Below are 23,475 nucleotides of genomic sequence, written 5' to 3'. Positions count from 1 at the left end.
GAAGAACCCTTGAATGAGTAGGTGTGTCCAAACTTTTTACTGGTACTGTACTTCAACTTGAAATGGGTATGGTCTAATTGACTCAACTACCAAGAACACATACAGTATCGTTAAGCTTTCTTAATAAATGGTTGTTCATTAATTTTGGCTGGCTAAATAAGGCTACCCTTATTTGTAGTATACCTTTGTGGTATACCCATCTGAAACACCCCACCACAGCTAGTGATAGTTGACAATCTATAACAACTGAAATTGCCAACCCATTCAATCTGCACAACGTTATGCCATGCCCATGAGCCATTGTCCAAAAACTGAAAGGTGGTTTGCACACACAGAAATAGAAATGCATTTTTTTGTTTGTTTTTTTGCAGCAAGGGAAAAGTTAAGACGCACCAAGACATTAGCCATTGTCCATCTGCCACATCATATACAAACAAGCCTATGGGAGTACTTTTCTCTATTCCATTTGAAAAACTAGCCACAAGGTGGCAACATATTCCCACAAGAACATATTGGAGAATTTCTTCCACAGCACACCACAATCCTATTAGGGTAAATCAGTGTATCACGCCCCACACAAAACAACAGGCTTCTTCATCCACCCCTGATGGGTCCACAGTTTGATTTGATCCAACAAATGGTGATTGTCTTGCAGCTGCAGACATTTGGTGAATAAGTAGACCTGGGCATCAGCAATTCGTAACCCCTTTATATAAATACTTATCCATGGGCCCTGGTCAAAGGTACTGCACTATATAGGCAATAGGGTACTTGATACGGGTCTTGGTCTGTTTCCTATTAGTGTACAGCTGTTGAAAGATCAGCATAAAGGAGTGAGTGGGCTTACAGTTTTCTTTACATAATCTTGACCCTTTTTTTTTAATAAATAAAGGGATATGGAACATTGACAACCAAATCAGATGTAGAAATGCCCCCATGCACTGACCCACCCACTCAAAAACAATTAATTGGTCTTTCCATTCCTTCTTTCCCCTGATATGCAAGCGCGTGAATCAAACGCTGAGAGTTTGTGTATGCACTACTCTGGCCTTCTTGGTTTGTATGCTCTCCTCTGGCCATCTTGGTTTGTATGCTCTCCTCTAGCCATCTTGGTTTGTATGCTCTCCTATGGCCATCTTGGTTTGTATGCTCTCCTATGGCCATCTTGGTTTGTATGCTCCTCTGGCCATCTTGGTTTGTATTGCTCTCCTCTGGCCATCTTGGTTTGTATGCTCTCCTCTGGCCATCTCGGTTTGTATGCTCTCCTATGGCCATCTTGGTTTGTATGCTCTCCTATGGCCATCTTGGTTTGTATGCTCTCCTGTGGCCATCTTGGTTTGTATGCTCTCCTATGGCCATCTTGGTTTGTATGCTCTCCTATGGCCATCTTGGTTTGTATGCTCTCCTATGGCCATCTTGGTTTGTATGCTCTCCTATGGCCATCTTGGTTTGTATGCTCTCCTATGGCCATCTTGGTTTGTATGCTCTCCTATGGCCATCTCGGTTTGTATGCTCTCCTATGGCCATCTTGGTTTGTATGCTCTCCTATGGCCATCTTGGTTTGTATGCTCTCCTATGGCCATCTTGGTTTGTATGCTCTCCCATGGCCATCTTGGTTTGTGTGCTCTCCTATGGCCATCTTGGTTTGTGTGCTCTCCTATGGCCATCTTGGTTTGTATGCTCTCCTATGGCCATCTTGGTTTGTGTGCTCTCCTATGGCCATCTTGGTTTGTATGCTCTCCTATGGCCATCTTGGTTTGTATGCTCTCCTATGGCCATCTTGGTTTGTATGCTCTCCTATGGCCATCTTGGTTTGTATGCTCTCCTATGGCCATCTTGGTTTGTATGCTCTCCTATGGCCATCTTGGTTTGTATGCTCTCCTATGGCCATCTTGGTTTGTATGCTCTCCCATGGCCATCTTGGTTTGTGTGCTCTCCTATGGCCATCTTAGCACTATCATCATTGGTCAGATGGCTCAGACAGGCCAGATTCAGACCATCTATCTTAATGTGTACAGGCATCCTGGGACATTATACCACCCCCGCTTCCTCCAGGAGAAGCTTGAGAGACCGGGACTGGGCAGCCTATTTATCAGAAGAAGCTTGTGTGACGGCCGATGGCAAAGAAACTGGATCGGCCATTAGTTGGGGGGGTGTTTGGATGTTAGGCTTTACAAGAGCCAGTGTGGTAATGTAGGCCTAATATAACCTGGTCCATTCTCTACAAATGCTGGGTCATTATGTTGCAGTGTTCAGCCACAGGACAAAAATATGTCTGGATTTTGAAATGCATTGAAAGGCTTATTGTTATTATCTCTAATGAGGGACACTGCCGGAAACCTTCAGCAGCTCTAATGTGTCTTAGGGTTGATAGTACACCTGTGGAGAATATTTCTCAGGTTACACCACACCACAATGGGCTTGGGGTAAAATACTGATATAACTCTGAAATATGGGGGTGGGACAGTGTTGTGTAAGTTCCTTTCTAAATGTAAGCCGTTACTAGTTACCACTCCAAAATTGTAATCAGTAACCAAACTCAGTAACGTTATCTGATTAATTTCCCCTTAAGAAGCATTAGAAGAAGACAAATTTGCATTTGTTGTGTCATCATAGTGGACTCAGGTGGAACAAACTTAAACTTTTGCTTTTTTTTCAATGCTGAATTGAGTGTCATTGAGAAAACAGGAAGGTGTCATAATGTATTTTTTTCTGCAAACATCCTTTCTAAATGTAAAAGTAATCCAATCATCTAGATTTCAAAGTATCTGCAATCTGATTACAAGATTTTTTTTGCTGGTAACGTAACTGACTACAGTTAGTTTTTTGTAATCAGACTACATGTAATTAGTTACTCCCCAACCCTGGGGAAGGAATGCGTGTTGGCTTCATCTGAAAAGCAGAGACAGTGCAAGAGGGTCAGTGAGACAAGGACAGTCATCCTTTCCTCACCCCGTTGCCAGCAAAATTGCTCGGCAATATTGCCTCAAACAATTACCAGTGTATAACAGACTTTACATGTAGGCCTAACCAGCCAGTCTAGCTACAATGTCATCTTGTGATGTGACTATTCATAAATCCATGATGTTATGGAATGTGATGACTCAGAGTGAGTGAGTCCCACTCCCTTTCTTAAAGGGTCCAGGCTTATCTCCAACCCCTCTCCGAACCAACCCATATTGTTTATTTAAAAAAAAATCTTATTTCCAAAGACGGCCTAAACCGGCCAAACCTGGACAATTGTGCGCCGCCCTATGGCACTCCCAATCACGGAAGATTGTGATACAGCCTGGATTCAAACCAGGGTGTCTAGTGACACCTCTAGCCTGCGATGCAGTGTCTTAGACCGCTGTGTCACTCAGGAGCCCTACAACCCCTATATAGGCTACGACCCCTCACTTCAAACCCTGATTTTGCACCCTGAATCCTGTGAAATATATACCAGACGAGACCATTCTCATACAGTAATGATCAGCAGAAAACTGCTTAGTCAGGCCAAATATTTTATATATATATATATATATCACAGTAACTGTCACACCTACTCATTCCTCATGAAGGAAAAGCAGCCAATAAGTGCGCAGCATATGTGGGAACTCCTTCAAGACTGTTGGAAAAGTATTCCAGGTGAAGCTGGTTGAGAGAATTCCAAGAGTGTGCAAAGCTGCCATCAAGGCAAATGGTGGCTACTTTGAAGCATATCACATATAACATATATTTCGATATCTTTAACACTTTTTTTGGTTACTATATGATTCCATGTGTTATTTCATAGTTTTGATGTCTTTACTATTGTTCTGAAATGTGGAAAATAGTAAAAATAAATAAAACATCCTGGAATGAGTAGGTGTCTCCAAACCTTTGACTGGTACTGTATACTTGTGTGTGGGGGGGCTGGACATAATGTTTAATATTTGAATGCTCTTTGGAACAGTCAGTGATGTTCAACCGGGCCAGTGATGTTTAACCGTCATTCTTCTGCATGGAGGGGGTAATTCTTCGACCAGTTCTTAAAGTGGACGTTTGGCGCCCTCCACAGGGTTCGAATGTGGGCTCTTGTGTCTCAAGCATCACGTGAATGTGTGACAGGACAGAGTAGTGAGAGCACGCAGTACTAGAAACTGGAGGCAACGTTGGTTGAGTATCCCTCAGTTGCACTTTCAGACATTGGAATTACAGCAGCAGTACCTTTTCTTAATAGAGGGACAACCAACCATGGCGGGACTTGAATAAAGACGCGAGCCGAGCGATATTCGCCCAAACACTTTCCGCATTTCTATTTCATACTCAAGTCGCTCCTCTTTTGCCCAATGCATCGGAGCTCTGTGGAGAAAGGACAGTGTTAAAACACTTTACTGGACTCAGTGAGAAGAAGAGAAGAGAAAGCCAAGTAATTTTAAAGCAGAATGGCGGACCGTGATACGTTACCCCTTCCTTTGGAGGTGCGAACCAGACTTGCAGAGCTGGAACTGGAGTTATCAGAGGGTAATACATATTTAATATCACCAGGTTATAGTTATGTTTAGCAGAATTTGCCGCGTAACTGACATTCATTCCTGCTGATAAAAGGGAAAGCGGTGTGGGAAAAATAGAGCATTCAATGAGCAGAGTGCTGCCGCAAATTCATGCGGAGCAATATCACGATTATTTATAATGCTACATAATGCTACATAATATGAGATTCGTTGTACTTTTGTATCACACCACAGAGTGCACTGTGTTCTAATCAGATGTCGCATATTAGAAATATAAACATTGTGACAAATCAAGAAGCCTTTACAAAATTGATATCAGTGTCAAATGTATCAACTGATGGAATTATTTTGATTGATTCAAGGAATTGTCGCGAACTAAATGATGAGGAATAGGCCTACATATTTTTCAGCGCTACAAAGTAGCCCACTTTTAATTCCATCAGTGTTTGTCTAAACGTCGCGTTTATCATGACATTTTAGAATTTCAAAGTGGCTTTTGAAGACAGAAAAACACATTGATTCTCATTATTTTGATTGTCAAGTTGAAACTATCCTACAGTCTATGGTCTTGCAATTTGACATGTTCTTTCAAATTTGTTAGAGGCCTAAATTGTAACGGACACTGAGTGTCGTTTCGGGTGCCGGAGCCGTTAGCAATGTTTTTCTAGTTTCTCATGGGGAGGCGTGAGCATTGAACAAGTATCCTGTTTATTTGGAGAGCTCACCCAGCTAGCACATTTGGTTCCTTGAATGTTGTGGGAATGTATGTTTTTGGTTTCACATTGGTTGTGAGGACGAAGCTGTACGTTTCCTGATTGGTAAAACGGAACGGGTTTTAAATGATTCAGAGAACAATGGTGAACATTTCCCATGTTTTGTGAACATACATTTTTAGGTTGCAGGGAGGTTCTGAGAACGTTTTACTTTGGTTTCCTGAACGTTTTCCTGGGAGGTTTTATTAACTCTGAGAACTGAAATGATAGATTATTTGAAGGTAGTTTTTTAATAACATTCTGAGAACCTTCTTTAAATGTTGTGAAAGTGTTATGAAAACTTTAAATAAACACCTAAGAATGAAATGTAAAGGTTCATTAAAGATTTTTGAATAACTTCCTAAAACATTCACAGAATTACTTAATAACACTGCTATCTTATTTTGGGTTAAAAAAAGAACTCCAAGCACAGATACAGAAGGACACATGGAATTAATTTGCTTAGGCATTAATCATGCAAACTGTTTATTTTATTTATTGTGACACTGCATCAGTGAGAATCGAACCCATGATCTTCTTTTCTCTATAGACGGGTTAGCTGACAACTTCACGGAAAAACAACGCTTGTGATTCAATGGGGTAGAAGTCTGTTGTGATTCTGTGTGGCCAGATAGCTAGCATCAATGTGAAGAAACTGTCACGTGGGAAGTCGTAGGTGGCTTGTTTCAGCTAGTTTTATCTTGTTCTTGATACCATGTCTTGTATTGAGTTGTTTTGATTGATGTCACATATATGCTAATATACTCACAATTCGCTAGCTAGCTAACCAACAACAGTAACAATATATTTGAGACAAGTGCTCATTGGGAAAATTAATTTGTTTTTACTAAACATTGGAGATTAAATATAGTTTATATATGTTGTCAAGAATCTAAGCCAACCCCATCTGCTTTTCCCATAGTTGTGCATGCGTAGGTTTTGTTTCTAAACAACCAACCTGTCTATCCCTGGAATTGGTTCACTGCTACACCAGGATGGAGCTAGCGTGCCATGTTTTTGTTTTTACGCATAGAAAGCTGTTCATTTTTTGTCCATTCAAACAGACCCCATTTCAAAGGAAACAAACACTCATTAAGATCAGGTGTGGCCAACACACCTGAACACAAGATAAGATTGTTTTGTTGATGCTGAGAACAGAATGTAAATGTTTAAAAAAATATTTTCTTAGAACATTTTCTGAACGTTACTAAAGTTTTCTTGATTTTTATTGAAAGTTTTCTTAATGTTCTGAGAATGGAATTTAAAGCTAACTGATGTCAATGTGTAGAATAAATATTTCAGAACATTACCAATAATATTGCCAAGAACTAAGAGAACCATAAATTCTCTGAACGTTCTGAGAACATCGCTTGAGTCACACAATTCTTTAGAACATTCCCAGAATTGACAAAAAATATTAAATGAAATATACACAATCGGAACTTGTATGGAAGTACTGAAATTCACACAGAAGAATGTTGTTTCCTAATGTACTTGGAAGTATACTGAACAAAAATATAAATGCAACATGTAAAGTGTTTATCCTGTGTTTCATGAGCTGAAATAAGAGATCCCATAAATGTTCCATATGCACAAAAAAAGCATATGCACAAATTTGTTTACATTCCTATTGGTGAGCATTTCTCCTTTGCCAAGAAAATCCATCCACTTGACAGGTGCGGCATATCAAGAAGATGATTAAACAGCATGATCATTACACATGTACACAATAAAAGACAACTCTATAATGTGCAGTTTTGTCACATAACAGAATGCCTCTGAAGGTTTGAGGGAGCTTGCAATACCTAGTCAGTTGTACAACTGCATGCAATTCAACTGAAATGTGTCTTCTCATTTAACACAACCCCTCTGAATCAGAGAGGTGCGGTGCCTTAAATCAACATCCACGTCTTCGGTGCCCGGGGAACAGGGGGTTAACTGCCTTGCTCAGGGGCAGAATGGCAGATTTTTTTTACCTTGTCAGCTCGGGAGTCGATCCAACAAACTTGCGGTGCCTGGCCCAACGCTCTAACCACTAGGTTACCTGCCACTGATTGCAGGAATGTCCAACAGAGAATTTAATGTTCAATTCTCTACCATAACCTGCCTCCATCGTCGTTTTAGAGAATTTGGCAGTACTTCCAACCGGTCTCACAACCGCAGATCATGTAACCATGCCAGCCCAGGACCTACACATCTGGCTTCTTCACCTGCGGGATTGTCTGAGACCAATCACTCGGACAGATGATGAGTAGTTCTGTCTGTAATAAAGCCCTTTTGTGGGGAAAAACTAATTTGGATGGGCCTGACTCCCAAGTGTTTGGGCCTATGCCCACTCATGGCTGCGCCCCTACCAAGTCAAGTGTTTGGGCCTATGCCCACCCATGGCTGCGCCCCTACCAAGTCAAGTGTTTGGGCCTATGCCCACCCATGGCTGCGCCCCTACCAAGTCAAGTGTTTGGGCCTATGCCCACCCATGGCTGCGCCCCTACCAAGTCAAGTGTTTGGGCCTATGCCCACCCATGGCTGCGCCCCTACCAAGTCAAGTGTTTGGGCCTATGCCCACCCATGGCTGCGCCCCTACCAAGTCAAGTGTTTGGGCCTATGCCCACCCATGGCTGCGCCCCTACCAAGTCAAGTGTTTGGGCCTATGCCCACCCATGGCTGCGCCCCTACCAAGTCAAGTGTTTGAGCCTATGCCCACCCATGGCTGCGCCCCTACCAAGTCAAGTGTTTGGGCCTATGCCCACCCATGGCTGCGCCCCTACCAAGTCAATCGAAATCCATAGATTAAGGCATAATTAATTGATTTCAATTGACAGGTTTACTTATATGAACTGTAACTCAGTAAAATAGTTGAAATTGTTGTTTTTGTTCAGTATATTTGAGGACATTACCAATGTCAAACCGATTGGAGAATTTTCCTAGGACATTAACACAATTTAAATTAAATGTAATGTTTGGGAAACATTCTGTTTGAAAGTAATGAAATACCAAGAATATAAAGCTTTTTTTAAAGTTCTGAAATGTGCTCAGAATTTTCAAAAGCCAAGCAACTATCCTGCACCATTCCCAGAACATTGTGGGATGGTTGTATGCTAAATAACCATAGGACGACCACGTTCTCACCAAGCTCTAAGAAACGTATGGTTCTCAGAACGTTATGTGATAGCTGGGCAGCCAGAGATTTGAACACTGAAACTGAACAGTCTTTTCTGTTCTCTGTTGCAGTTGGCGGGTGTAGACAGCATCAGCATCTTACCAATGCAATCATTCAAAAATAAATACATAGAAAATGTTCCATAACAATATCAAAGAAATGCAAAGGCTAAATGCAGAGTTATTTGAGTTTGAATAAGGGCATGTTGATAATGCTCTCTTTTAAAAAAAATCTCCATCCACTCAGTCTATTCAAATATTATCTTGTTTAACTAGGCCTAATTGAGTCTATAGCTGTGAGGACAACCTTGTGGGAAGAGAAGGGAATCTAACAGACAACCAGTAACTTTGGATAGGTAGTCTATGTTACCAATAGAAGTTGAAGTTAATTTCTTCATGCTGTAATTAGTGGAATCATTCTAACGATTACAGGGTAAACTCACTAGCTCCCGATTCATGTGTTTTAGAAACCAGGAATCTACTTGGTTATGAGAGTTATTCAGCATCAAATGTAAACGCCTTCTACAGAAATAAGTTGGGTGCTCTGCATTATTTCTAAGCTTTATTAGACAGACGCATAGTTATTCACCTCCTCTCACATTTTGAGCTATATTTACAGATCAGCCTCTTTTGACTGGGATTCCTGAGAGCAAATGCCTTGTTCTTTGTAGCTAGTGATAGTGCAGCTCAACTCACAATTCAGCTTGTATTAATTTGGGCTTTATGGATCAAGCATCTCCAAGTAAGACTGCTGATTTTTGGATCAGTTTTACCTTTTGGATTACAATGAATAAAAAGCCTACATGGACAGAGGGGGGGACTGATCCTACATCAGCACTCCTACTCTGAGATGCTTGATATGGCTCATGGCTGGGGTTCTAGGTGGTCTGCAAAACATGGTTACTGTGTCATTGACTCATTGCAGAAGTGCTATGTGAGCTGATGGTATTCACACGCTCTCTTTAGGCTCGCACACATCGTACTGAATGTGGATGGAGCGTTCGTCTGCCGATCGTTCAGCGCGCTGTTTTAGGAACCACTATAGACGTCGGACTGCTGACATTTTTAATGCGATTCTACATGTGAAGTCGGTGCGCACTCGGTTTGCAAATGATGTTCAGTGGTGCTAAGTACTCTCGGCAAGCAAAAGCTATTAGTGTGTCTGAGCCCTTAGTGTATGCTCAGTTTAAAGACAGCGACATCACAGAGTGTTGAAGAAGCTGCTCCTGGTTTCATTATTCCTAAATGAGCCATTCCACACATGGAGTCGCTTCCCAAATGGCACCCTATTACCTATTGGTCAGAATTAGTGCTCTAAATGGGGGAATAGTGTGGCATGAAGAACGCTACCATGGAGTCGTATGGGAAATCTGATCCTGGTCAAAACAGGTACATACACGACCTGCCATGCTGCGAGTCTTCCTGCTGTAAACCAGGGAGATTTGTGATGTTTTTATGTGGATAGAGTATTAACGGAGGTCAGTCAGCATGGCATGGGCACAACATGTCAGCAGGTGTCCGGACTGACGTAATCTGATTGTCAGGTGAATGTTAACGTCAAACCAGTCCAGCAGCTGTCCACTTATTGCACCTTGGCTTATTTTAGCCAGGGGTTTAATTCTCTGGATGCATTCCCAATATAGTGCACTACTTTTGACCAGGGTGCTGTTCAAAAAGTAGTGTGCTATGAAGGGAATAGGGTGCCATTTGGGAAGTAGGTTCTGACTGTCAGACAACTGATTTACAAGCTAAGCGCTTCTACTGTTTTATAGTTTTACTGAGGCTGTAGTCTGTAGGGATTAGAGGTCATCCGATTAGGATTTTTCAACACCGATACCGATTATTGGAGGACCAAAAAAAGCCGGTACCGATTAATCGGCCAATTAATTAATTAATTTGTAATAATGACAATTACAACAATACTGAATGAACACTTATTTTAACTTAATATAATACATCAATAAAAATCCATTTAGCCTCAAATAAATAATGAAACATTTTCAATTTAGTTTAAATAATGCAAAAACAAAGTGTTGGAGAAGAAAGTAAAAGTGCAATATGTGCCATGTAAAAAAGCTAACGTTTAAGTTCCTTGCTCAGAACATGAGAACATATGAAAGCTGGTGGTTCCTTTTAACATGAGACTTCAATATTCCAAGGTAAGAGGTTTTAGGTTGTAGTTAATATAGTATTTATAGGACTATTTCTCTCTATACCATTTGTAGTTCATATACCTTTGACAATTGGATGTTCTTATAGGCACTTTAGTATTGCCAGTGTAACAGTATAGCTTCCGTCCCTCTCCTCGCACCTACCTGGGCTTGAACCAGGAACACATCGACAACAGCCACCCTCGAAGCATTGTTCCCCATCGCTCCACAAAATCCACGGCCCTCTGCAAGGGGAACAACTCCTCCAAGTATCAAAGCGAGTGAAGTTTGAAACGCTATTAGCGAGCACCCTGCTAACTAGCTAGCCATTTCACATCGGTTACACCAGCCTAATCTCTGGAGTTGATAGGCTTGAAGTCATAAACAGCTCAATGCTTGAAGCATTGCGAAGAGCTGCTGGCAAAACGCACGAAAGAGCTGTTTGAATGAATGCGTTTGAGCCTGCTGCTGCCTACCATCGCTCAGTCACACTGCTCAATCAAATCATAGACTTAATTATAATATAATAACACCCAGAAATACAAGCCTTTGGTCATTAATATGGTTGAATCCGGAAACTCTCATTTCGAAAACAAAACGTTTATTCTTTCAGTGAAATACGGAACCGTTCCGTATTTTATCTAACTGGTGGCATCCCTAAGTCTAAATATTGCTGTTACATTGCACAACCTTCAATGTTATGTCATAATTACGTACAATTCTGGTAAATTAGTTTGCAACGAGCCAGGCGGCCCAAACTGTTGCATATACCCTGACTCTGCGTGCAATGAACGCAGGAGAAGTGACACAATTTCACCTGGTTAATATTGCCTGCTAACCTGGATTTCTTTTAGCCAAATATGCAGGTTTAAAAATATATACTTCTGTGTATTGATTTTAAGAAAGGCATTGGTGTTTATGGTTAGGTACAGTCGTGCAATGATTGTGCTTTTTTTGCAAATGCGCTTTTGTTAAATCATCCCGTTTGGCGAAGTTGGCTGTCTTTGTTAGGAAGAAATAGTCTTCACACAGTTTGCAACGAGCCAGGCGGCCCAAACGGCTGCATATACCCTGACTCTGTTGCATGAGAAGTGACACAATTGACCTAGTTCAAAGAAATGCATGTTAGCAGGCAATATTAACTAAATATGCAGGTTTAAAAATATATACTAGTGTATTGATTTTAAGAAAGGCATTGATGTTTATGGTTAGGTACACGTTGGAGCAACGACAGACCTTTTTCGCGAACGCGCACTGCTTCGATTATATGCAACGCAGGACACGCTAGATAAACTAGTAATATCACCAACCATGTGTCGTTAACTAGTGATTATGATTGATTGATTGTTTTTTTATAAGATAAGTTTAATGCTAGCTAGCAACTAACCGTGGCTTGTTACTGCATTCGCAATAAAGGCAGGCTCCTCGTGGAGTGCAATGTAATCAAGTGGTTAGAGCGTTGGACTAGTTAACTGTAAGGTTGCAAGATTGAATCCCCGAGCTGACAAGGTACAAATCTGTCGTTCTGGCCCTGAACAAGGCAGTTAACCAACTGTTCCTTGGCCGTCATTGAAAATAAGAATGTGTTCTTAACTGACTTGCCTGGTTAAATAAAGGTTAAAACCTGTTAGAACTCTAGGGGCAGTATTTCATTTTTGGATAAAAAGACGTGCCCGTTTTTAGCGCGATATTTTGTCACGAAAAGATGCTCGACTATGCTTGGAATTGATAGTTTTGGAAAGAAGACACTCTGACGTTTCCAGAACTGCAAAGATTTTCACTGTGAGTGCCATAGAACAATATCTACAGGCAAAACCAAGATGTTTGAGTGACCAGGAAATCAACAGGATTTCTGAAGGCACGTTTTCCATGATCTCCTTATATGGCTGTGAATGCCACAGGAATCAACGGACACTTCCTATCGTTTCCCCCAGGTGTCTGCAGCATTGTGACGTATTTGTAGGCATATCATTGGAAGATTGGCCATAAGAGCCTACAATTACCAAGTGTCCCGCATGGTGTCTGCGTGGAAATTGGTGCGCAAAAGTCAGGTCCCAGTATTTTTCCATCCGAATCAGAGAAGAATGCACGCGTCTAGGACTGGCATTTCAATGAAGAGATATATGACCAAACACCTTGAGGATTGATTCAAACAACGTTTTCCATGTTTCAGTCGATATTATGGAGTTAATTCGGAAAAAGTTCGACGTTTAGGTGACTGAATTTTCGGTTAGTTTCGGTAGCCAAATGCATAGTAACAAAACGGAACGTTGTGTCCTACACAAGCATCTTTCAGGAAAAACTGGACATCTGCTATGTAACTGAGAGTCTCCTCATTGAAACATCTGAAGTTCTTCAAAGGTAAATTATTTTATTTGATCCCTTTGCTGGTTTTTGTGAATGTTGCGTGCTAAATGCTAACGCTAAATGCTACGCTAGCTATCACCACTCTTACACAAATTATTGATTTTCTCTGGTTCTAAAGCATATTTTGAAAATCTGAGACGACAGGATTGTTAAGAAAAGGATAAGCTTGAGGACAGGCATATTTATTTCATTTATTTTGCAATTTTCAGAAATCGCTAATGTTGCGTTATGGTAATGAGCTTGAGGCTGTAGTCACAATCCCGGATCCGGGATGGGGCGGCCTAACAGGTGTATAAAGGTGTATAAAAATAAAATAATAATAGGTCAAATCGGTGTCCAAAAATACCAATTTCCCATTTTGTTATGAAAATTTGAAATCAGCCCTAATTAATTGGCCATTCCAATTAATTGGTCGACCTCTAGTAGGGATGTAGTAGGATTTAATACTGTATACATACGAATCACTAGTAAAATTTGCCATAACTAAAGCAATTAGATCGGCAATGAAATCATGGTCATGTAATATCTTCTCCTGATATGATTTTTTAATATTTTTTTTACAGAGGCTGTAGGGATGTTGGACTATAAATATACACTTGAGTATAACCCCCTTTTCCCCTCAGAACAGCCTCAATTCGTCAGAGCACGGACTCTACAAGGTGTCGAAAGCGTTCCACATGGATGCTGGCCCGTGTTAACTCAAATGCGTCCCACAGTTGTGTCAAGTTGGCTTGATATCCTTTGGGTGGTAATCCATTCTTAATACACACGGAACTGTTTAGCATGAGAAACCCAGCACCTAATACCATACCCCATTCAAAATGCACTCAATTATTTTTAGAAATGTATTTTATTTGTATTTTTTGTTTGACTTTTTACCCCTTTTTCTCCCCCATTTGGTAGTTAGTCTTGTCCCATAGCTGCAACTCCCCTACGGACTCAGGAGAGGCGACAGTCGAGAGCTATGCGTTCTCCGAAACACGATCCTGCCAAGTCTCACTGCTTCTTGACACACTGCACGCTTAACCCGTAAGCCAGCCGCACCAATATATTGGAGGAAACGCCGTACAACTGGCGACACGTGTTGGCTTATGCATGCGCCCGGCCCGCCACAATGAGTCGTTAGAGCGCGATGGGACAAGGACTTCCCGGCTGGCCAAACCCTCCCCTAACCCGGATGACGCTGGGCCAATTGTGTGCCAGACGGCTGCGACACAGCCTGGGATCAAACCCGAGTCTGTAGTGACGCCCTTTTAACACTGCGGTACAGTGCCTTAGACCGCTGCGCCACTCAGGAGGCCTAAATCTTTTGTCTTGCCCATTCACCCTCTAAATGGCACACATGCGCAATCTTTGTCTCGAGGCTTAAAAATCCTTCTTTAACCGGACTCCTCCCCTTAATCTATACAGATTTTTTTTAACAAGTGGCATCAATAAGGGATCATAGCTTTCACCTAGATTCACCTGGTCAGACTGTCATGGAAAGAGCAGGTGTTAATGGTTTGTATACTCTGTGTATGGTTGGTTAATTACTTGTCCAATGTCTGAAGGAATCTGATATGTTTGGTCAGCACATGGACTCGTTTTATTTAATAAATCACTGAACTCTTATCACTTATTGCCCAATAGTGCCCATGGCCTCCGATGGACTATTCAGTATTGTTATGTGGTGTCCACTCCTGCACACTTTCTATTTTATTTATTCATTCCTGTTCTCACACCAGTACTGTATTGACAAAGCTATGGCATAACAGTTGAACTGTCAATACTAAATGTCTTTTATCCACTTGGTTAACCTCACTCGCTGGTTCCACCAAATGGAAGTTGTTCAACTCCCGAGCCTAACACATACAGAAATTTGATACATCAGTGCAGACAGCGCTGTTAAATTTCCCTGAATAGCCAGTTCTTTCATAAGGGATGAGATGTAGAGATAATCTTGCCCGCCTTTAGAGTTTCATACACCAACCTCTCCTTGGTCACATCTGGGTCTGATCTGTTGCCCGTTTCTGTGAGACCTCAGACATTTGTTGTTTTAAAGCCGTACAGCTCAAGGAATCCTCTCCTTAAATAAAGTATTGTCCTCACTGTACTAGCTAGCTACTGGTAATTACAGCTCGGTCTGCTCTGTTTTGAAGCTATAGACCTACAGTTGAAATATGAAATAAAGTGCCTTCAGAAAGTATTCACACCCCTTGACTTTTTCAGTATTTGTTGTTACAGCCTAAATGGAGATTTTGTCACTGATCTACACACAATACCCCAAAATGTCAAAGTGGAATTATATATATATATATATAGTTTTTTAAAACAAATTAATAAAAAATGAAAGCTGACATTTGACTGAAGTTTTCAACCCCTTTAAGGCAAGCTTAACAAACTTCAGGACTACATTCTGTGCATTAATGGTGTTTAACATGATTTATTTAATGACTCCCATCTCTGTACTCACACAATTACAGTGTATTCGGAAAGTATTCAGACTCCTTGACTTTGTTGTTGTTACTTAACAGCCTTATTCTAAAATTGATTCAATTGTTTTTTCCCCCTCAATCCACACACACACACACACACACACACACACACACACACACAAAGCACCTTTGGCAGCGATTACAGCCTCGAGTCTTCTTGGGTATGACGCTACAAGCTTAGCACACCTGTATTTGTGGAGTTTCTCCCATTCTTCTCTACAGATCCTTTCAAGCTCAGGTTGGATGGGGAGCATCCTCACAAGAGATGTTCGATCGGGTTAAAGTCAGGGCTCTGGCTGGACCACTCAAAGACATTCGGACTTGTCCCAAAGCCACTCCTGCGTTGTCTTGGCTGTGTGCTTAGGGTCGTTGTCCTGTTGGAAGGTAAACATTCATCAAGTATGAGGTCCTGAGCACTCTGGAGCAGATTTTCATCAAGGATCTCTCTGTAGTTTGCTCCGTTCATCTTTCCCTTGATCCTGACTAGTCTCCCAGTCCCTGCCTCTGAAAAATCCTGATTGTTCAGTTTGGCTGGGCGGCCAGCTCTCGGAAGAGTCTTGGTGGTTCCAAACTTCTTCCATTGAAGAATGATTGAGTTCACTGTGTTCTTGGGGCCCTTCAATCCTGCAGACATTTTTTGGTACCCTTCCCCAGATCTGTTCCTCGACACAATCCTGTTTCGGAGCTCTACGGACAATTCGTTCGACCTCATGACTTGGTTATTGCTCTGACATGACCTTATATAGACAGGTGTAGGCCTTTCCAAATCATGTCCAATCAATCTAATTTACCACAGGTGGACTCCAAGTTGAAGAAACACCTCAAGGATGATAAATGGAAACAGAATGCACCTGAGCTCAATTTTGAGTGTCATAGCAAAGTGTCTGAATACTTATGTAATTAAGGTATTTCTGTTTTTTGTATTTGTGCAAACATTTCTAAACCTGCTTTTGCATGGTATTTTTGATGTATTGTGTGTAGATGAGGGGAACAAAAATTATTTTATCATTTTTAGAATAAGGCTGGAAAAAGGGAAGGGGTCTGGATACTTTTAGGGCTCCCGAGTGGCGCAGCGGTCTAAGGCACTGGATTACAGTGCAAGAGGCATCACTACAGTCCCTGGTTTGAATCCAGGCTGTATCACATCCAGCTGTAATTGGAAGTCCCATAGGGCAGCGCACAATTAGCCCACTGTCATCAAGGTTTGGCCGGGGTATGCCTTCATTGTAAATAAGAATTTGTTCTTAAATGACTTGCCTAGTTAAATTAAATAAAAAAATAATTCACTGTATATGTAAGGTCGAGCAGTGAATTTCAAACACAGATTCAACGACCAGGGAGGTTTTCCAATGCCTCGCAAAGGGCACCAATTGGTAGATGGGTAAAAATGACAAAAGCAGACATTGACTATCCCTTTGAGCATGGTGAAGTTATTAGTAACACTTTGGATGGTATATCGATACACCCAGTCACTACAAAGATACAGACGTCCTTCCTAACTCCGTTGACAGGGAGGAAGGCATGGTGACAGGGAGGAAGGCCAATGGTGACTTTAAAACAGTTACACAGTTAAATGGCTATGATAGGAGAACTGAGAGTGGATACATTGTAGTTACTCCACAATACAACCTAATTGACAGAGTGAAAAGAAGGAAGCCTGTACAGAATTAAACTATTCCAAAACATGCGTCCGGTTTGGAAAATGGCACTAAAGTAAAACTGCTAAAAAAATGTACAAAAAAAATAATTTGTACATGAAGGACTATGGAGTTTTTTAAGATCCAAAGAAAGGAATAGAGCTAAGCACAGACAAAGTCCTTGAGGAAAAACTGGTTCAGTCTGCTTTTCAATAGACACTGGGAGACATCCACCTTTTCAGCAGGACAATAACCTCAAACGCAGACCAAATATACACTGCAATTGCTTACCAAGATGACGTTGACTGTTCCTGAGTGGACGAGTTACAGTTTTGACTTAAATTGGCTTAAATCTATGGCGAGACTTAAATGCTGTCTAGCAATGATCAACAACCAACTTGACAGAGCTTGAAGAATTAAAAAAAACAATAATGGGCAGATATTGTACAATCCCAGGGTTACCTAGAAAGACTCACAGCTGTAATCGCTGCCAAACGTGATTCTAACATGTATTGACTCGGGCTTGAATACTTATCTAATCAAAAAATATAAATGTTTGATTTTCCATTTTAATAAAAAATAAATCGTCCACTTTGACTTTACCGAGTATTTTGTGTCGGTCGTTGACTTCCATTTTAATCCCACTTTGTAACACAAGAAAATGTGGAAAAAGTCAAGAGGTGTGAATACTTTCTGAAGGCACTGTAGGCCTATTGTTTCATTCCAAAATGGCACCCTATTCCCTGTATAGTGCACTACTTTTGCCCGGGGCCCATAGGGTGCCATTTGGGACTCTTGGTCTGCACAGAGTAGGCACATATCCTCCTATGTTTTATTCCTGGAATTGTTGGAATGAATACACATCAGCATTCTGTATGAAAGTCAGCCTGCCCTTGACTGACTGTGTTTGTATGGAAGACATCACGACATGCAGCAGGCTACAATACTTTAGATATGTCTAATGCACTTTATTTGGAATGCATCAATTCAGAGAGAATTACCCTGCAGATCAAGTTATACAGTAGCCAAGGAAAATAAAGAATATCTCATAGTCGTGGTTATAAAGAACAGTGCTTTATTTTGTTCTGGATAAAATCTGACATTTCTCCTCTTTGTCTAAGTGAAGTGCATTTCTACTCTTCATTTTTAAAAGCAAGCAACTCACAATCCTATTTGATGAAAACAGAATAATATTGTGGAGGGCGAGGGTGGATAAAATGACCTTGATTTATTTTGGCAGCCTCCCTAGTGTGTCGCACAGCCTTGCTCTCACTCTGTTTGAATGTTTAATTCTATCCGTGGCATTTCACAGAATATGTCACAGTTGCGAGTCAACGTGCCATAATGTGTGGGCCTGGTGCGGAGTTATGATGACACTCTGCCTTCTCTCTGGCAATTTTCAGTTGGGATCAAAATCAGGTGCAGCCAAGACCTTTGGATTGAGATTATGGCAGGTTAGCTGCCCCTCCTTTAGAGACGTAATGATTTTAAAACGTGCCAATAATGGCGTAAGTGCTCACTTCTCTATCGCGTTGCCCTAATGACAAGGACACACACCAGCATACCTGCGACGGTCACAGTGAATGCTACTAGGCATGTCACGGATAGTCACTCATAGATACAAAGAGAAGGCATGTCAGTGTTCACTGTTTATCATAGAGAATGAGTTATGACAGGCTAGGGTCAAGGTCCACAGAAAAGTTCAATAGAAACCTTACGACATCATCACTCCCTTTCTAGGAGCCAACCTGTAGATGCCTGGCTATATTTGTTTTCATCGTCCTGATCTTTCGGTCTTGGCTTTCACTGTCTGTGTCCCAAATGGCACCCTATTGCCTTTTGTAAGTGCACTACTTTCGACCAGGGATCATAGGGCTCTGGTCAAAAGTAGTGCACGATATAAGGAATAGTGTGCCATTTGCGACTGTCTCTGATTCAGCCAGACCCCCCCCCCCATGTCCCAGCTGCTCTTGCTTTTGGAGTGGCAGTTGCCATAGCAATGGCTTTTTCCTCCTCCCTCCTATCTGACGGTTGATGTCCTTGATTTGATTGATTTGATTTGATTTGGCTGTGGGTGACTCGTGGGGAAAGTTGAGATTGATGATGGCACAGAGGTTGTGTCATGTTGAGGACACTCCGGTGTCTTGTTGAGTTGATGCTTGCATGTGAAAATGACATGCAATGCCAGGGTCTCGGAGACTGCGTTGCCTGAAAGTATTCTCTGGTCTTCTAGAGGCTTTAGTTATACATTTTTGAGGTTTTGCGTTTTACTGTCCGTGCCTCACCATTGAATGAACAGGATTTTCGGTTAGGTTAGGTTCAGTACAACCAGTACAACCATAAACCATCAGAAGTGACATTCCCATTTGATTTTGAATTGTAACGTTTATTGATTCCCAGTCATGGTTACATAATACATGAATTGTAACGTTTATTGATTCCCAGTCATGGTTACATAATACATGAATTGTAAGTCAGATCATATGGGGTAAAAGGACTTTCTCTCTTAGTCCCCTTCTTAGAGATGTTTCATAGCCGGTATTTAAGTCACAATTGATTCTGAAGACTTGTCCGTCATTTAACTTCAGACATGGTACTGTTGGTAGGGCTGGGCGGTATACTGTATTTTACCAAACAGTGCCTTCAGAATTGACTCAGACCCCAACCACTATCACCACCACCTCCTCCTCCTGCAATAGGGCATGGCAACCCGTCTATGTCCAGAATGCTGTCAAAGCCAAGCAAATGACTGTTGTTCACCATCTGACATTTCCGTGAGCCCTCAGATTTGTTGTTCTCTCCCCTGGCAGAGAGGGGAAATGAATATTTACACCATTGCCTCCAAAGGCTGCCTTCAAGCATGTGAAGTATGACAGCTGATGACAAACATGTAGACTAGCTGGAATGTCTTTGTGTGGTGAAAATTCCTAAAAGGTCTATTACTGGTCTTCCCTACCTAGGAATTTGCATCGCTCCTTTCATGATACATGGGCTCCGATACGATGCAGGAAGGGTACATTTTAGTTTGAAACGCTTCGATGCGATTCGGTTTGATTAGGGAAACGAATTGATATGATTCGATGTACTTTTTGTTTTGCATGAACATACATTTTCCATTTAAAATAAATTAATATCTGCTTCTGTTGTGAGTATAGGACCTGGGCCTCTCTGAGCTGGGCCTCTCTGAGCTGGATCTGGTAGGGAAGAGTTGGGGAAATTGTTTGAAAGTTGCAGACTCACTACTAGTAAGCGGAGACCGGGGGGGAATTATAAGTCTTTATATCTATTATAAACATGTTTGCGCAGTGGCGAACCATGGCGATTGGACCTAGGCCTTAAGTGGGGGGCAAATTCTTCCAACACGTTGTGCCAAACTCAAAAATCAAGGAAATGAACAAACATAGCATTACTTAATGCGCCCAACTGAATAAAACAGGCCTGAGGCTGAGGCGAGCTTTGGGCTTTCCACTCACACAGAAAATTCACATTCAGCTCACAAAGTAAGTTTAAATGCAACAATGTTTAACACACAAGTTATTTTCATAGAGATACCTAACAACAAGCGAGCTGCAATTAACACAGTTCCACTAACCAGATGATGATCATTGGGACACCTGCTGCAGCTGCTGCAAGCCTACAACCAACAAAAGCTAGCTAGCATGGGAAAACTACTGCTCGCTATTACTCAGTGACCTTTTGGCCTTCGAAGGCAGACTTTTCCATACGTTTTTGTAAAGTCAAAATGTGATTGGTTGATTCCAAAGTCATTCCAAAATTCTGCCCTAATACAGTTGAATGTCAGATGCTTCTATCTAGTGTCTGATTTCTAGCTGGCTAGATTTATTTTCCCAAAGACACCAAAGAAAAATCCTGATTGGATATTTTTTTCCGTTCAGTGTTAACCCTTTACAACAAAAACCTGAATAGATTAAATCAGAATATAATTGAAAAGAATAACAGAATTAAAATGATTTAATGAATCCTTAGCCCTTGTCTGACGGTGTAGAAGGCCCTCAAACACAACACTGGCTGATGGTGCCACGCACATGTATAGATACCCCTAGAACAGGGATAGGCACCCGGGGGCTGCAGGGTTGTGTGCTACACCACTGCTTATAACTATACGATAAGAATAAGAAATGTAACATGTATCAAAGTATCTCCAGCTCAGAGCGCCAGCTTTGCATTTGGTTCGCTAAGTAGCTCGATGTCAAGATCAAACTTCTTCTTAATTGTAGATGTTATTTCCAATAACCAATGAGCATTGCTGTAAATCCAGCTGTATATTGAACGTTGAGATTGCCGAAAGTCTCTTTGGCAATGACCTGGAGTGGAAAGGAGTGGAATGTTAATTAAAAAGACTGGAACCCAGACTGGACATTCAATCCCCTCCTGGATCAAGATCCTTGTTGCCTAAATAGTTTTGTGCATCAAATTGTTTAAAATATTTAAGTATCCGGTAATACCGTATACCCCGGTATGATACAGAAACGGCATGAATATCTGGATACTGCCCAACCCTAAGGCCTACCTCTCGTTGGCTTGAGCAGCTGTTATCTGACAGTAGGGTTGCAAAGGGCCAGAAATGTTCCATTGGAAGTTAAGCCCAGGAATTTGGGGGATTTTGCTTAAATTCATCAAAAAAGTTAGATTACTGTATAACAGTGAACCTTTTTTGTGTGATACAAATAAGGAAATTCTGGGTCTTGTGGCATATTTTGGTTAAACTATCCCAAATTCAATGGAATTGCAACCCTCTGCATGCACAGTGCATTATTCATTCACATGTGCAGTGCAAGATCTTGCACACTAATGTGATGCTATTGAGACCACACTACACTCTCTGAGCCAAGGACTACATGCTTTCTGTTAAGTTTTGATTTACACTACTGGGTGGGGTGAATGTATTTTATATGACATGCCAGCTTTTTTATATTATTATAGCAGTAATCTACCTCACCAAGCAAAGTGAGAAGAATAAGAGCACCACATTGAAGCTGTCCTGCAACACCTGTTGGGGTGTTGTTGTCATCAAGTTTGACAGTCTCCTGGAGGGGAAGGAGCCTCTCCAAGAAATGGCCATATCACAGTCTGCCGATATGGACAGCCCCATCAAGAGGATCCTCCTAAATGATGTATTTTGGGAGAGAGTGGTAAGCAGCCTGAAACTCCTGAAACCTATAGCAGTGGCAATTGCACGGATTGAGGGAGACAATGCCATCCTGTCTGATGTTCAGACTCTGCTTGCAGATGTAAGAGAAATTCCGTACTGCCCTGCCCACTTCACTGTTGCTCCAAGCAGAGGAAACTCTGCAGTTCTGAAAATACATAAAAAAGTGTGAAGACTTCTGCCTGAAGCCCATACACGCCACAGTGTACATGTTGGACCCCAAGTATGCTGGCAAGAGCATCCTGTCTGGTGCAGAGATCAACAAGGCCTATAGTGTCATCACAACCATGTCTCACCGCCTTGTCCTGGATGAGGGAAAGGTTCTTGGCAGTCTGGTGAAGTACACTTCCAAGCAAGGGTTTTGGGATGGAGGTGCAATATGACAGTTGGGCCAACATATCACATCAGCCACCTGGTGGAAGGGACTTTGTGGATCTGAGGCTCTTTCCCCTGTTGCCTCCATTATCCTTCAAATCCCACTAACATCAGCCACCTCAGAATGCAACTGGTTCTTGTTTGGGAACACACACCAAAGCATGTAACAGGGTGACCAATACAAGGGTTGAAGAATTGGTGGCCATCCGGGCAAATTTGAGGCTTTATGAACCTGACAACGAACCATCCTCAACAAGGTTGGAAAGTGACACTGAAGATGAGGCCTCAGAGTCTGATGTTCAAGACGTGGACATTGTCAAGGGAGAAGACATGGAAGCCTGACAGGAAGACAACCAAAGCTTTAGTTTCTAGACTATCATTTTACAGATGTATGTTGAAAGCGTTTTTGGGAGATGACCGCTGTATGATTAGTTTGGATCGGTTTGGGCTCCCTCGGCCTGATGCACTTGTATCTTAAACATTTGAACTGTGGACCGATGTGTATCGCTGAATCTTTCCATCCCTACTACCTAGCTCTGTGGATATAGCTAGATGCTCTCTTTACCGGCCACTGTACCAGTTTCGTTCCAAATTGCACCCTGTTCCCTACATAGCGTAGTGCGGGTCCTGATCAAAAGAAGTGCACTATATAGGAAATGGGGTCCCATTTTTAACATTTAGCAGACGCTCTTATGGTTAAGTGCCTTGCTCAAGGTTACATCAATATATTTTTGACCTAGTCGGCTCAGGGATTCAAACCAGCAACCTTTTGGTTACTGGCCTGACACTCTTAACCGGTAGGCTACCTGCAACCCCTAACCACAGCCTGGGTATGCAGGGGTTTAAGTCTGTCCCATCTCCAAGTGAGCATTTCTAAATCCTATAATTTTCATTGGTCCAGACCGCTGTTTGGTAG

At 41.7% G+C, this 23,475-nt stretch overlaps 1 protein-coding gene across 13 annotated transcripts in view; it reads left to right on the top strand.

Annotated features, from left to right (window-relative positions):
• Positions 1-4,041: 4,041 nt before the first annotated feature.
• Positions 4,042-23,475, top strand: part of LOC118402551 (disco-interacting protein 2 homolog C-like) — a 259,141-nt gene continuing 239,707 nt past the window's right edge. For 7 of the 13 annotated variants that reach the window (XM_052477019.1, XM_052477011.1, XM_052477015.1 and 4 more), the window contains exon 1: positions 4,042-4,485. In XM_052477019.1, the coding sequence (XP_052332979.1) occupies positions 4,407-4,485 (79 nt within the window). In that variant the 5' untranslated portion in view covers positions 4,042-4,406. The remainder of the gene's footprint in view (positions 4,486-23,475) is intronic. The other 6 variants (XM_052477027.1, XM_052477025.1, XM_052477026.1 and 3 more) reach the window with 2 other exon arrangements.

This window comes from Oncorhynchus keta, chromosome 23 (assembly GCF_023373465.1).
Source record: "Oncorhynchus keta strain PuntledgeMale-10-30-2019 chromosome 23, Oket_V2, whole genome shotgun sequence".
NCBI classification, from domain to species: domain Eukaryota; kingdom Metazoa; phylum Chordata; class Actinopteri; order Salmoniformes; family Salmonidae; genus Oncorhynchus; species Oncorhynchus keta.
The sequence above is the reverse complement of the archived record's forward strand: the minus strand, read 5'-3'. Positions and strand labels throughout refer to the sequence as shown.